Source organism: Saccostrea echinata, unplaced genomic scaffold (genome assembly GCF_033153115.1).
Source record: "Saccostrea echinata isolate AGI-Se365-2 ecotype Australia unplaced genomic scaffold, CSIRO_AGI_Sech_v1 ptg000064l, whole genome shotgun sequence".
Taxonomy (NCBI): domain Eukaryota; kingdom Metazoa; phylum Mollusca; class Bivalvia; order Ostreida; family Ostreidae; genus Saccostrea; species Saccostrea echinata.
Genome location: NW_026889813.1, coordinates 3239806 through 3253824, shown reverse-complemented (window position 1 = coordinate 3253824; position 14019 = coordinate 3239806). Strand labels below are relative to the sequence as shown.

The window sequence follows — 14019 nt, the reverse complement described above, 5'->3', positions numbered from 1 at the left end:
CTACACTAAGATACATAGTTTAGTGCATCGGTTTTTTGATTTTTGATGAACGATGTTGCCATGGTTACTAAAAAATAGAAATTTCTTTGAGATTCCTTTAAAACGCTACTCCTCCTACAGTTTTGGTCTGATTTCAATATGACTGTGTCTGATTTCAATATGGTTTGGCATACAAGTAGACTCAATTAAAATACATAATTTAGTTCATCGGTGTTTGATTTTGATGAACGATGTTGCCATGGTTACTAAAAATAGAAATTTCTGTGAAACTCCTCCAAACGAAACTCCTTGTACAGTTTTGGTCTGATTTCAATATAACTTGGCACACAAGAAGACTACACTAAGATGCATAATTCAGAGTTTTTTTGATTTCGATGAACAGTGTTGCCATGGTTACTAAAAATAGAATTTCTGTGAATTTCTTTTAAAACGCCACTCCTCCTACAGTTTTTATTTGATCTCAATTTTTTTTAAAAAACGGCACTCCTTCTTCTGTTTTTATTTGATTTCAATTGAACTTGGCACACAAGTAGACAATATTAAGATTCATAATTCTATTTATTGCTTCATGTTGCAAAGTTTCAAATCCAAGTGCTACTTTTTCTTTGTTACATGTATATGTACAGACCAGTAGAGCTACAGTCTCATCAGATACTTCTGGTTAAAGTATTTCACAGAAATTTCTATTTTTAGTAACCATGGCAACACCATTCATCAAAATCAAAAACCGATACAAAGAATTATGTATCTTAGTGTAGTCTACTTGTGTGCCAAGTTATATTGAAATCAGACCAAAACTGTAGGAGAAGTAGCATTTTGAATGTATTTCAAAGAAAATTTTTATTTTTGGAAACCATGGCAACACCGATCATCGAAATAAAAAATCAATACAAAGAATTATGTATCTTAGTGTAGTCTACTTGTGTGCCAAGTTATATTGAAATCAGATCAAAACTGTAACAGGAGTAGGATTTTTAAAGTATTTCACAGAAATTCCTATTTTTAGTAACCATGGCAACACTGTTCATCAAAATCTAGAACCGATAAAGAGAATTATGTATCTTAGTGTAGTCTACTTGTGTGCCAAGTTATATTGAAATCAGACCAAAACTGTAGGAGAAGTAGCATTTTGAATGTATTTCACAGAAATTTCTATTTTTAGAAACCATGGCAACACCGTTCATTGAAATCAAAAACCGATAAACAGAGTTATGTATCTTAGTGTAGTCTACTTGTGTGCCAAGTTAAATTGAAATCAGACCAAAACTGTAGGAGGAGTAGCATTTTTAATGTATTTCACAGAAATTTCTATTTTTAATAACCATGGCAACACCGTTCATCGAAATCAAAAACCGATATAAAGAATTGTGTATCTTAGTGTAGTCTACTTGTGTGCCAAGTTATATTGAAATCAGACCAAAACTGTAGGAGGAGTAGCATTTTTAAAGTATTTCACAGAAATTTCTATTTTAAGTAACCATGGCAACACCGTTCATCGAAATCAAAAACCGATACACAGAATTTTGTATCTTAGTGTAGTCTACTTGTGTGCCAAGTTATATAGAAATCAGACCAAAACTGTAGGAGGAGTAGCATTTTAAAAGTATTTCACAGAAATTTCTATTTTTAGTAACCGTGGCAACACTGTTCATCGAAATCAAAAACCAATACACAGAATTATGTATCTTAGTGTAGTCTACTTGTGTGCCAAGTTATATTGAAATCAGATCAAAACTGTAACAGGAGTAGCATTTGGAAGTATTTCACAGAAATTTCTATTTTTAGTAACCATGGCAACACTGTTCATCAAAATCTAAAACCGATAACAGAATTACGTATCTTAGTGTAGTCTACTTGTGTGCCAAGTTATATAGAAATCAGACCAAAACTGTAGGAGGAGTAGCATTTTGAAAAATTGTTTACAGACGGACAGCCAGCTAGACGGACGCCGGACACCTTACTATCGCATAAGCTCTTCTGGTCTCTGACCAGTAGAGCTAAAAATATCAAATAATAGTTTATTACAATCAAACACACATAAACAGTTGCTATAATCAAGAGAGACCTTTGATACTTTTAATATTTCCTCATAATTTATTTTTATTTAATTTTTAACCATTTTAACTACTGTAGATTCCTAAATATACGCGAGGAATTAATTATCGCGTAATTACGCAAGAAGCACCATTCGCGAAATAAAATTACTCACTTTTATTTTTACGGTGCTTTAATGTATGTAAAATCTCAAGATAAATCACACATTCGCGAATTATTGTTCTCGCGATTTGACGCCCTTGGGCCATTTCGCGATATTAAGTACTCGCGTAAAATAAGGAATCTACAGTAATTAATCTATAATGTGTGTTTCTATACACACTTACCACAGAGTTTAGGTGACCGCCAGTCTGTAAGGTTGAGGCCGTAGTTGTTTTGACAATCCTTGACCAACTGACTGGCAATCATACAGATGCTGTCCTTGACCCAACAAACATCATACACACAGGATGTCTTATATTGTTCTAAATCGGCTGTTTCCATTCTCGCTAAACAGGACTGCAAATGTACACATGTTTATAAGTTATCAATTCACACACGTTATTATTTTCTGGATCATGGATTAAAAATTTTTTAAAAATCTTTATGCTATTAAATTAACATTAATTTTTTCTTTAATTAAGTCTTCTTCCCTTATTTCAATATTCTTCTGTAAACAATTTTTTTCCCCTCCTTACCTTCAGTTTTCCATTGAGGTCAAATACTTGGTTACAGTAGTACTCGGCGATTTGTCGGTCCGTTTCCTGGCACTCGGGTTCTTCTGGTGGGGAGTAACAATCAAACGTACACTGGGGATTACTGTCAGCATAACTCTTTACCACATAAGAGTTTCCAAACTTATTAAAGTTAGTTGTCTACAATAATGGAACAAAACTCTGATGTTAATATCAATATCAATGTCATATGGATACTTTTGAACCCAATAAAATTTTTAATCCAGGTTCAAAATATGACTGAAATTATGAGTTTGTTGTCATATATGCAAAATAAGCATGATAAGGAAATACAATGTATTTGATCTGGCCAGATACAGTCTGTTAAATCTGTCATATTAGCAGGATATTACTTATAGATTATATGCAAAAAAAATGATATTCCCAAAAACTTTTAAATGAATCAAATATACTGTTTTTCTTCTCTTGAAGTTATGAATTTCTGACTTTACCTGGTTCCTTAGGCTTATAAATTCTAACAATACCAAGCTGTTATAAACTAATTTCAAATTGAATGTGCCTATCATACATGTACTTGTTTCAAAAAAGATGACAAACATCCCACAATCCCTGCCACTGACAACTGCCAACAACCCTTGCCACCAACAACTTCCCACAATCATTACCACTGACAACTTCCCACAATTCTTACCACCAACAACTTCCCACAATTTCTACCACTGACAACTTCCCATAAACCCTACCACTGACAACTTCCCATAATCCCTACCACTGACAACTTCCCACAATCCCTACCACTGACAACTTCTCACAGTCCCTACCACTGACAACTTCCCACAATCCTTACCAGACAACTTCCCACAATCTTTACCATTGACAACTTCCCACAATCCTTACCACTGACAACTTCCCACAATCTTTACCACTGACAACTTCCCACAATCCCTACCATTGACAACTTCCAATAATCCTTACCACTGGCTACTTACAATATCTCCTGTGACATCACATGCTGGTCCAAGCCTCCAGTCATCGTCTGGATTCTGGTTGTAGTCTCCACACAAGCCACAGGTCTGGTTCTGGTAACTCTTTGTTACTTGGATTTCAACGGCCTGGAACCCATCCCAGTTCACCTGGACTCCTAGCTCACTGTACACCTCCTATTAAACATTCATGAGCTTGTTAAAAGTATATATTCTAATTCACATAGCTTTATACACATTTCTAAAGAAGATGTCTTCAATTTTCATGAGTTATTCCAGTGATGCACAGTTGGTAACTTAATCTTCGTATGTTTGAAAAAAAAAAGGAAATCAAACAACAGCAGCATCTTATTTATGTTGAAAAGAATAAGCCCTCCCACCCATTCTAATGAAGGATTATTGGAATCAAGAAGTTAAAGTTGCTTACCACCCAGCTTCCATAACGTCTGATGAGTAACCTCCCTTCTGGTTTATAGGGCAGTGTTCTCTTCAGCTGGTTAACTCTCACTTCATGGTTCTGTAAGAGCTCTATTGTCTGAAAGGGAGATATTAAAGATATCGATTTACTCAGTGACATATACATGTAAAATCCCTTGATGTTGTCAGTTCAAGGTTTATCATCTACACATAAATATAAGGATTGTTTCCAGTATTAAAAGTCTTAAGCTCTTTCTAATGAAGTAAAATGGTCTTGATTTTGCTCAGGTTTTCTTAATATAAATGTAGTTTGTTTTTTCTGTAATTTTTGTTAATTTTTCCAAAATGTTATGTAGTACATGTGCTTAAGTTATTTCACTAAAATACATGTAATTATTGAATTAATGTCTTGGTAACAGCAAAAACTCTAACTACTGTGGTATCATCATAGTTAAGGGAGACAATTTTTTTGTGGATTACTAAACACTACAGATTTGTAAGGACATCATTTCGAGAGCCAAAGTCTTTTTATTCCACAATAAAGCAACAATATACATGTAACTTCTTACATATCCTGGTAGTTTGATGGTGACAGATTTGACCCAGGTGACATGATTCACACCAGGGCGGTCCTGGTTCCAGTGAGTGGTCAGAACTTGGTAGGTTGGGCTGGTACCGTGGCAACCATCCTGAGACATAACATACTGGCAGTCACCCTGGAAATGGAGCCACTTCTGATCAAAGGAGATACAGTGTGGATCACCAAAACAGGAACACAGACCAACAGCTGCAGTAAGAAAATACAGATATTGATGTAGACCATTACAAAACCCAAGATATTTAAAACCTTACATTAGTAAAATTTCAGAATAGGGATTTGTATTTTCTATTATTTAATCTCTGCAATTATAAAAGAAATTCCTATCTTTAGAGTGTTTGTCAATTAAAATTTAGTACAGTGTCTCCAGTGCCATTGTTTGTGACTTACATTCACAGGTTTTGCCATCTCCTCTGTATCCACGCTTACAGCGGCACTCAAAAGTTCCCTCCAGATTATAACATTTAGCGTTGGGGTCACAGTCATTGAGATTGGGGTCTGCACATTCGTTGATGTCTGAAAGATTTGCAGAAAATTTTACATTTTAAAAAATCTTTTTCAATTTACGTAACATTATATGTATCATTCACTAGCAAATGAAAATAAAGCAGCCAGTATCACGCTTGGGGCCCATAAAATTTAGATGAACTCACTTTTGATCTCAGTCTCACTTTTACCAAAGGAAATAATAGTGGAAAAGTGAGACTGAGATCAAAAGTGAGATTGTCTAAGTTTTATGGCCCTGGGGCCTGGACTTAGTGATACCACAATTTAATTGTTTACATTAGGCTTTAAATTTTGTCTCAATTTTAAAAACTGACGCATGACGCAGACTTCTTAATTTTAAGGAACTTATGTAAATCTATAGCTACTGTACATTAAGGATATATGCAGAATACAGTTCTACATACATATGAAAAATCATCACACTGATCCAGGCTCGATAGGGTCAGAAACACAAACTGATAATTTTTCATGTACATATTTTACTTAAAACATTGACATCCGGATGTTCAAAAGTTACCTAGAAAGAGTCTGATGAGTAAACAATAGCAAATTCTTTGTTTTTGAAATATACTATCAAACTCCTTTGTATTATTATTTAGACTCCAGTAGGTGAATTTTTGGACAGAGTGATGTCATAGCAATGCTGAAAACATGTTTATTTCACTGTCATTAATATTGTGTGTTACCAAATTATTAGTATTGTACATGTACTTTGTATTTATGCACAAGAAGGCCTCCAAGAACCCCACACTAGTTGAGTTACTGCTCTCAATAGAATATTATTTATTATTACATGTATCATTATTGCTGAACATCTCTATGCCTGGATTATCTCCCTTGATCTTGGATTACCTACCCTGACAAGTGGTGGGAGATGTCTGTATATAGCCAGGCTTACAGGTGCACTTGAAGGAACCAATGGTGTTAGTACAAATAGCAGAGTGGGGACACCTCAGAAGAGCACATTCATTGTCATCTGCAAAATGAAAAAGCTTTCTTTACAAAATTAAACCAAATAAAAGTGAAGACTTTATTTTTCCTTTTATTTCCTAATTGACACTAATGCACCTCCATAGTCTTGAAAACAAACCAGGCCTTCACAATTTAGACTACGTGAGAAAAATCTTTATTGAAAGTATTTGCATGTGATATATCTATTGAAAGTAAAAATTAAAGATATATACAGTATATTAATTCAAATAAAAATGTTTTTGTTACCAAAACAATTGCGTCCATTTGCCCATCTGCCTGGTTGTTCTGGGTAACCATTGTAGCCTGCCTTACATTTACAACCAAATGATCCGTATTTGTTAATGCACACAGCATTGGAATCACAGTCATCAAAGTCCATCTTACATTCATCCAGATCTGACAGACAAAGGGACTTGTAAAGTTACTTTTATATACAGCATATACTGTATACATGGTTATTTTCGCCCCATGTTATTTTTTCCATTTGCGCTTGCAAACAATTTTGCCCTGTTTTAAATTTTCCCAGTCACCGTTCTGTTTAAGAGATTATACTGTGTTCTTTGAATTCACCCCGTTTTAAATATGCTCACCTGGATTAGGGCGAAAATAAAACGGGTGAAAATTTCCCTGTATACAGTATGTAGACTCAAAGTTTTAATGTTAAAAACAAATACAACTTTTGACTAAATACATTTAAATCTTACCAAAGTCCACCTGTGAGCAGTAGAGTTTTCCAAGAGTGATGACTCCCTTTGCACCCTCTCGCTGACTGTCCAGGAAGTTGAGGGTTTTCATTGGAAGTTTACTGGTACTATTAATGACTCCTCCATCTCTCCTCCACTGAAGCTCAGCCGCATCACAATTACACTTCCTGTAATGTTAAATCGTTAAAATGTAATACATGTATGATACAGTTAAAACTGCCATAGCGACCCACTGTATTAAGCGTCTCACTGTCATATGTGACCGATACAGTGTATCATAAAAACTAATTAATTTACATGTAATCCTGGCCCATATTTAGAAATAAGTCCTCTCCAAAAAATATACAGGGGAACTGACACTAGGACTGGGGCTAAAAGGAGAATCTTTAAACTGCCATGACAGTGTCATCTTTGTTACTGACCTGGATCTAAGCAGTACTTTACAGTGTCACCTGTTACTTACCTGGATCTAAGCAGTACTTTACAGTGTCACCTGTTACTGACCTGGATCTAAGCAGTACTTTACAGTGTCACCTGTTACTGACCTGGATCTAAGCACTACTTTACAGTGTCATCTCTGTTACTGACCTAGTTCTAAGTACTGCTTCACAGTGTCACCTCTGTTACTGACCTGGTTCTGAGCACTACTTTACAGTGTCATCTCTGTTACTGACCTGGTTCTGAACACTGCTTCACAGTGTCACCTCTGTTACTGACCTGGTTCTGAACACTGCTTCACAGTGTCACCTGTTACTGACCTGGATCTAAGCACTACTTTCCAGTGCCACCTGTTACTGACCTGGTTCTAGACACTACTTTACAGTGTCACCTGTTACTGACCTGGTTCTGAGCACTGCTTTACAGTGTCATCTCTTTTACTGACCTGGTTCTAAGCACTACTTTACAGTGTCACCTGTTACTGACCTGGTTCTAAGTACTGCTTCACAGTGTCACCTCTGTTACTGACCTGGTTCTGAGCACTACTTTACAGTGTCATCTCTGTTACTGACCTGGTTCTGAACACTGCTTCACAGTGTCACCTCTGTTACTGACCTGGTTCTGAAAACTGCTTCACAGTGTCACCTGTTACTGACCTGGATCCAAGCACTACTTTCCAGTGCCACCTGTTACTGACCTGGTTCTAGGCACTACTTTACAGTGTCACCTGTTACTGACCTGGTTCTGAACACTGCTTTACAGTGTCATCTCTATTACTGACCTGGTTCTAAACACTACTTTACAGTGTCACCTGTTACTGACCTGGTTCTAAGCACTGCTTCACTGTGTCATCTATGTTACTGACCTGGTTCTGAACACTGCTTTACAGTGTCATCTGTTACTGACCTGGTTCTAAGCACTACTTTACAGTGTCACCTGTTGCTGACCTGGTTCTGAGCACTGCTTTACAGTGTCACCTCTGTTACTGACCTGGTTCTGAGCACTGCTTCACAGTGTCATCTCTATTAATGACCTGGTTCTGAGCACAGCTTCACAGTATCATGTCTGTTATTGACCTGGTTCTAAGCACTGCTTCACAGTGTCATCTCTGTTACTGACCTGGTTCTAAGCACTGCTTCACAGTGTCATCTCTGTTACTGATCTGGTTCTAAGCACTGCTTCACAGTGTCGTCTTCTCTGTTACTGACCTGGTTCTAAGCCCTACTCTACAGTGTCATCTTTGTTACTCACCTGGTTCTAAGCACTGCCTCACTGACATTGCCTCCACACTGCTGAGACTTGGCACATGTACACTGTCCCTCTCCACCAATACCCAGGAAACTATTGTCCTGAATATTGCCTCCAACCCAGGAAAACAAGTTACTTCCAATGAACTAGAAAACATCACATCAAAATGTCAACAGAACTGGATGTACAAAAAAAACAGTGATAAGAAATGATTTATTGACAGAATTGTTTTTATTTCTTTCCTTGCTGGTAAGAGGATGATGGAGAGAGAGAGATAAAGAGAGAGAGAGAGAGAGAAAGAGAGAGAGAGAGAGATGGTGAATTTATTTACCATTGTGTTGTAGCAGTCATATTTGGCTGGTTGGAAACAGAAGGAAGAGATATGTGTCAGTGATTCCACCTGTTTCTCTGTGACATTGTTGTAGGTCACAGTAACGACCTTGGTTCCGTCCACTGGGGTGGGGACCTCCCTGTCATTACCAATGATTGTCACACCTTACAAAGATATGTAATTTTATCAAACAGGCCTATATTAGACAAACATTTGTCATAAACCAATCTATATCCATGTTTTACAAGATAGTAAAATAATCAAACAAAAAAAAAAAAACAAATTTGAAACAATACATGGTTTACTTCTATGAAAATAGTAAACTTGTGAATTTGAATGAAATCCCTATTAAGAGTTTTCCGGAATTACGCAAGTGAGTTAAGGCACTTGCGCATAAGATTCCTAGGGGATCCAAATCTTACCATGGTTGGGTACCAGCTCCATATCACAGTACACAAAGAACGGTTTGACGGTAGCAGTTGGCCAGATCATAACTTCTCCTGTCTTATATTTCATTTTATAGGCATCTTCACAGTCCTTTGGTAAGTCTACACATGGTGAAAACCAGAAGTATTATATGTTCAAATATTACATGTAATATATTTTCCTGACCTTCACAAGCACAGACAATGACCAAACACTTGTACATGGGATTATTCAAATGCAAAATATTTCATGAAATAAAATGAAATCTGCGGATATTTATTTTACTTTATCTGGATCACTTCTCAAAATGCATAGGTGCAAATACTAATAATTTTCAACCAATATGCTACTGTATTTACTAGATATGAAAAATACATGTAAATTAGCATCATTTTGAATGGAAAATGCTGATGACAGGATTGTTCCCAAATACATGTAAATCTGTGATCAAATAACACAAACACATTGCATTCTCATATATATGTAATATAATGTTCACAATTTCCTTATATAATATTGTCTTATGATCTTCACAATATCCTTATACATTAACATGTATTTCCTTTGAATCATATTTTTGTTACACTCACAAAGGAAAATGCAATACACGTTTCTTTTTTACGATATATAATTTACCAAATGTCTCCCCGGGAGGACCACATCTAACATTGGTCAAGGTGGCAGTAGCAGTGGCAGTGCTAGTAGTCTGTCCCCCAAAACTGACCTCTGTCACCGGCATTACACTTCCATCAGTCACCTCCCCCACATCATAAGATACCATACTACCTGTATAAAGGTATAGGCTTCTGATTAATAATGGTACTCAAAATGGCATGTAGGACTTAAAGAACACTTTCAAATTCAGTCCATCTACATTTGAATATGATATTATTTTTAAAATGTTATTTAAAGAAATTTTTGATCAACATTTTTCAGTCAAACTATAAAATTTGCTAATAATTATCTAAAATTTCTTTTCAAGTTGGAAAAAACTTGGCCAATATACATGTATCAATTGTAAATTGTGACCAAAACTAAATTATCTAATTTAGCTTATCTAATTGTAAGCCAGCTGCATTAATGTCACCTCCCACATTAAAGTCAAAGTATTTAAAAAAAAAAAAAAAAAAAAATTGAATGCCACTTCGTTACAACTACAGTGAATGTTTATGTGTTTAACTGATCGATTTTCTTCCCAATGCTTTATAGCCACACCTTTAGCATCACAGTGACATAGTTTCCCCTCTGGACAGGTGCCGGTCAGTGTGCATGCACAGCCCTCTGTAGAGGAAGCATACCCTGTACCAAAACTGGACACCTTTGTCCCATTGTAGATGTCATAGTAACCATAGTTAGGTGAGAGGGGACTTTCTACACACTCGTACTGGATACCCTGTCAACAGAAAAATCTTAACATAGGAAACATTACATTACACAATAAGCATGATGATAAGAACTTATTACATACTGGTAACCAAACCTTGACACATTAAGCATGTTGAAATTGTACAAATATTTTTAATATTAACGTGTTCAACACATGAAAGTTAAATTAATAATTAAGATTACAACCATGACTCACTTCAACTTATCCCTGCGGTATTCATTTGCAAATATTGATGTAAAGTTCAACTGTAATCCATGTATGTTATTCATTGGTACATAGAGGATATTCAATGTTTTGTAGGTGAATATGGAATTTATTTCAAGGGTGGAACAGGATTTTTTTTTTTTAATATTTTCATGAGTGCAAAGCACGAATGAAAATATAAAAAAAATCCTGCCTCACGAGTGAAATAAATTCCATATTCATCTACAAAACATTAAATTTTCTGTTTATTACATTTTTTTATTTTCCCTTTGCCTCTGTCTTTTCGTAACACAGTGTCATAGGCTGTGACGTCATAGTTGAGTGGTTGAGACGTCATAGCTAAGTGATTGTGAGATTGAAAAATGTTGTAAACATGGATTTTTAATGACACATTTGGATAAACTTTGGCAGTATTACTATTAGCCTCTGTCAGGATGGCTCATTAACTCAATCTTATAACAGGCCGGGGATTTTTTTAAAAACACTCTTTGTGAATGGAAGGAAAAATCTTAAGTTTTGCTGCACTTCTGATATTCTCACACTGTGAGAATACAGTGTTGATATCCTTTCACACTGTGTCAGAATATCACCTTTATTACATTAATTAATAAATTACACTATTTCACTGTTGAAAATGTAATAAAAAAGTATACTTATCCTAGTTACATTTATAATGTAAATGCTGGTAGGAGAAGAATGTCATAGTTTTGTTCTTACTACAAAACAGAGGATCATCATACTTTTTGTAGTTTAAAATCAAATTTTAATGAGGAGCTGCCAACATTATGAAATGAAAAATCATAAGGAGGGGGTCCATGGGCTGTCCAAGCGATTTTTTCCATTTTGTTTACTTTACAATGATTTAGATTGCAAGTTAGCATAGAAACAGACAATGATAACATAAGCAAGTGTTGTAATGGCTATGAATTCTTTTTATTATAATAGTGAAAACTGAAGGTAGACAGCTATGAAAATTCTGGTATTTCAAACTTTTGATGGAGAAAAACGGAAATAGGTAGAATACATACATAAATCCTAAGGTGTATTTAAGAATTAAGATGCTCAATGCCAAAATCGTACAGGTTTACAGCTCTGTGTATGATTAATAAACTTTGACAGCAATTTCATTACCTCAAAGATTTTGTTTTTACCTGGTGACAGAATGAGGATCTGGTGGTCAGCTGATGAATCTGTTCAGGTGTGGCGTCAGGATACAGGATGGAGTGTCTGTTCTGCTCAGGATCTGGCTTTCCAGTAATTTTCAGCTTAAATGACACACCTGGCTCTTCAATAGGAATCTACCAAATCAAATAGACAGTTTTAAAACTTTTTTTTCTCTTTGCTGCTAAAACAAAATCCAGATGAATGTACAGTCAAACCTGTATTAAGCAGTCACCTACGGGAACCATTAAAAGTGACCTTTATAGAGAGGTGACCTTTGAAAAGAGGGTCATCTTTTTTCAAGAAAAATTCTTTTCCAGGTTATGTAAGTTCTGTATTTTAAAATTCTACATCATAGAATATTAAAGAAAGATGTGTTTTGGACATCAATGGTCTCAGATTTTTATTTTATTTCAATAGTCTCAGAAAAGTCTACATTTTGGAAAGTAAAAAATAAAGTACTTCAGTGATTCCTATCTTCTCATTGGTTTTAAAATCACAGAAAGCTGGGAAAAGTTTTTCTCCCCCGGCACCATCTGGGTCAATAGCATAGAGATTGTTTCCCAGTGGGTTCTTCGCCATTTTGGCAATCTTGATCTCATTACAATCAGGGTACACATCTGTAACACGAAAATATTCAAAACAGTTTGGAATAGCAAATTTAAAACGTGTATACCCACATATAGCATCATAATAAACAAAACAAAGGTACAGGTTAATGTGCTGTATGAAAGAAATGTTATGTTCATAATATTAATAAAATCCTCTATGCAGTAATCTAAAGTTACATGTATCTGTAATACATGTACATGCATGTATACGTTCTTTCCAACAAAATTTTATAGACATTAGTAAATATTTCAGATGATCTTATTTTGTTCACATACAGTGCATTTATATAATAACAGATGCAATTTTCCTTGTACAGGATATTATAATTGTGATTATACAAATAATTGTGAATATAACAGTAATAAATTTTGCATGATGATCAGTATGACTATAATTTGAGTCCACCAGTGAAGTAATGGTGGATGTCCATTTATCAAAAATTCCTGAATTTCCCTTACCATAGCACTTCATGGCCCCTGTGCTGAGTTTTCTTTTCTGTGTAGACTGAGGCAGATTAATCTTGCTCACGGGAAGGAGATCCTGAACAGCAATGATGCCTCCATACACCTCAGTTCCATCGTGTGTACAGATACAACTGCCTGCCTTACACTGGATTCCTCCACCTACAACAAAACAACATCATGAAGAAAGCATATACATGGAAAAGAAATGCAGTTCTTTTTTAAGGTTCACTGACCCCCCTATAAGAGAGATAACTCTCACTAAGATAAATGACTAGTAGTAATCCTTTTAAAAAATTTTCAATTTAAAAGGCCATTTTTGTCAAATTTTGGCCCGAAAGATAACCTGAAATTTTACAAGACAGAGTAATTATAAATAAGATTTCTATTTGTAAATCATGAGCACTAAAACAAAACTTTATAAGACCTTAAAACAAGTTTAGCTCCCTGTAACTACCTTCAACCTGTGCTTCCCAGTCAGTCATTTTGCGCCCCTGATCTTCACTCGGCTCTGGGGCACCATTACAGAGAACATAGATTTCTTGTTCACAGTACACAGATTTCTCAACCAGCATGTGTACCAGAGTAAGGTTGAATACGTAATACAAGATCTCTATGTCTCCCCCAACAAACTCTATTGTTATCACTGGTTCCTTGGGTCGAATTTCCTATTAAGTAAAGAGAGAAAAACTCATATTCTACCTCTTTTCAGTTTTCAGAGAAGGAATATGTATGTTTTCATACAAATACTGTATACAGGGTTATTTTCGCCCTGTGTTATTTTCGACTTTTACAGAGATAACAGCATTTTTATCAACATGCATATTGTACATGTACATGT

The 14019-nt window shown here is 35.4% G+C and overlaps 1 protein-coding gene across 1 annotated transcript in view; it reads right to left on the bottom strand.

The window, feature by feature from the left end:
* LOC133175984 (uncharacterized) overlaps nucleotides 1–14019 on the bottom strand; it is a 62459-nt gene that overhangs the window by 17194 nt on the left and 31246 nt on the right. Inside the window, exons 25-42 of the mRNA XM_061311147.1 lie at nucleotides 13636–13846; nucleotides 13176–13340; nucleotides 12568–12725; nucleotides 12096–12242; nucleotides 10569–10746; nucleotides 9990–10139; nucleotides 9350–9475; nucleotides 8928–9091; nucleotides 8600–8742; nucleotides 6911–7077; nucleotides 6453–6602; nucleotides 6091–6210; nucleotides 5118–5243; nucleotides 4699–4916; nucleotides 4140–4247; nucleotides 3719–3889; nucleotides 2733–2909; nucleotides 2382–2553 (exon numbers count right to left, since the gene is read on the bottom strand). Coding sequence (XP_061167131.1) covers nucleotides 2382–2553; nucleotides 2733–2909; nucleotides 3719–3889; nucleotides 4140–4247; nucleotides 4699–4916; nucleotides 5118–5243; nucleotides 6091–6210; nucleotides 6453–6602; nucleotides 6911–7077; nucleotides 8600–8742; nucleotides 8928–9091; nucleotides 9350–9475; nucleotides 9990–10139; nucleotides 10569–10746; nucleotides 12096–12242; nucleotides 12568–12725; nucleotides 13176–13340; nucleotides 13636–13846 — 2851 coding nt within the window. The remainder of the gene's footprint in view (nucleotides 1–2381; nucleotides 2554–2732; nucleotides 2910–3718; nucleotides 3890–4139; nucleotides 4248–4698; nucleotides 4917–5117; nucleotides 5244–6090; nucleotides 6211–6452; nucleotides 6603–6910; nucleotides 7078–8599; nucleotides 8743–8927; nucleotides 9092–9349; nucleotides 9476–9989; nucleotides 10140–10568; nucleotides 10747–12095; nucleotides 12243–12567; nucleotides 12726–13175; nucleotides 13341–13635; nucleotides 13847–14019) is intronic.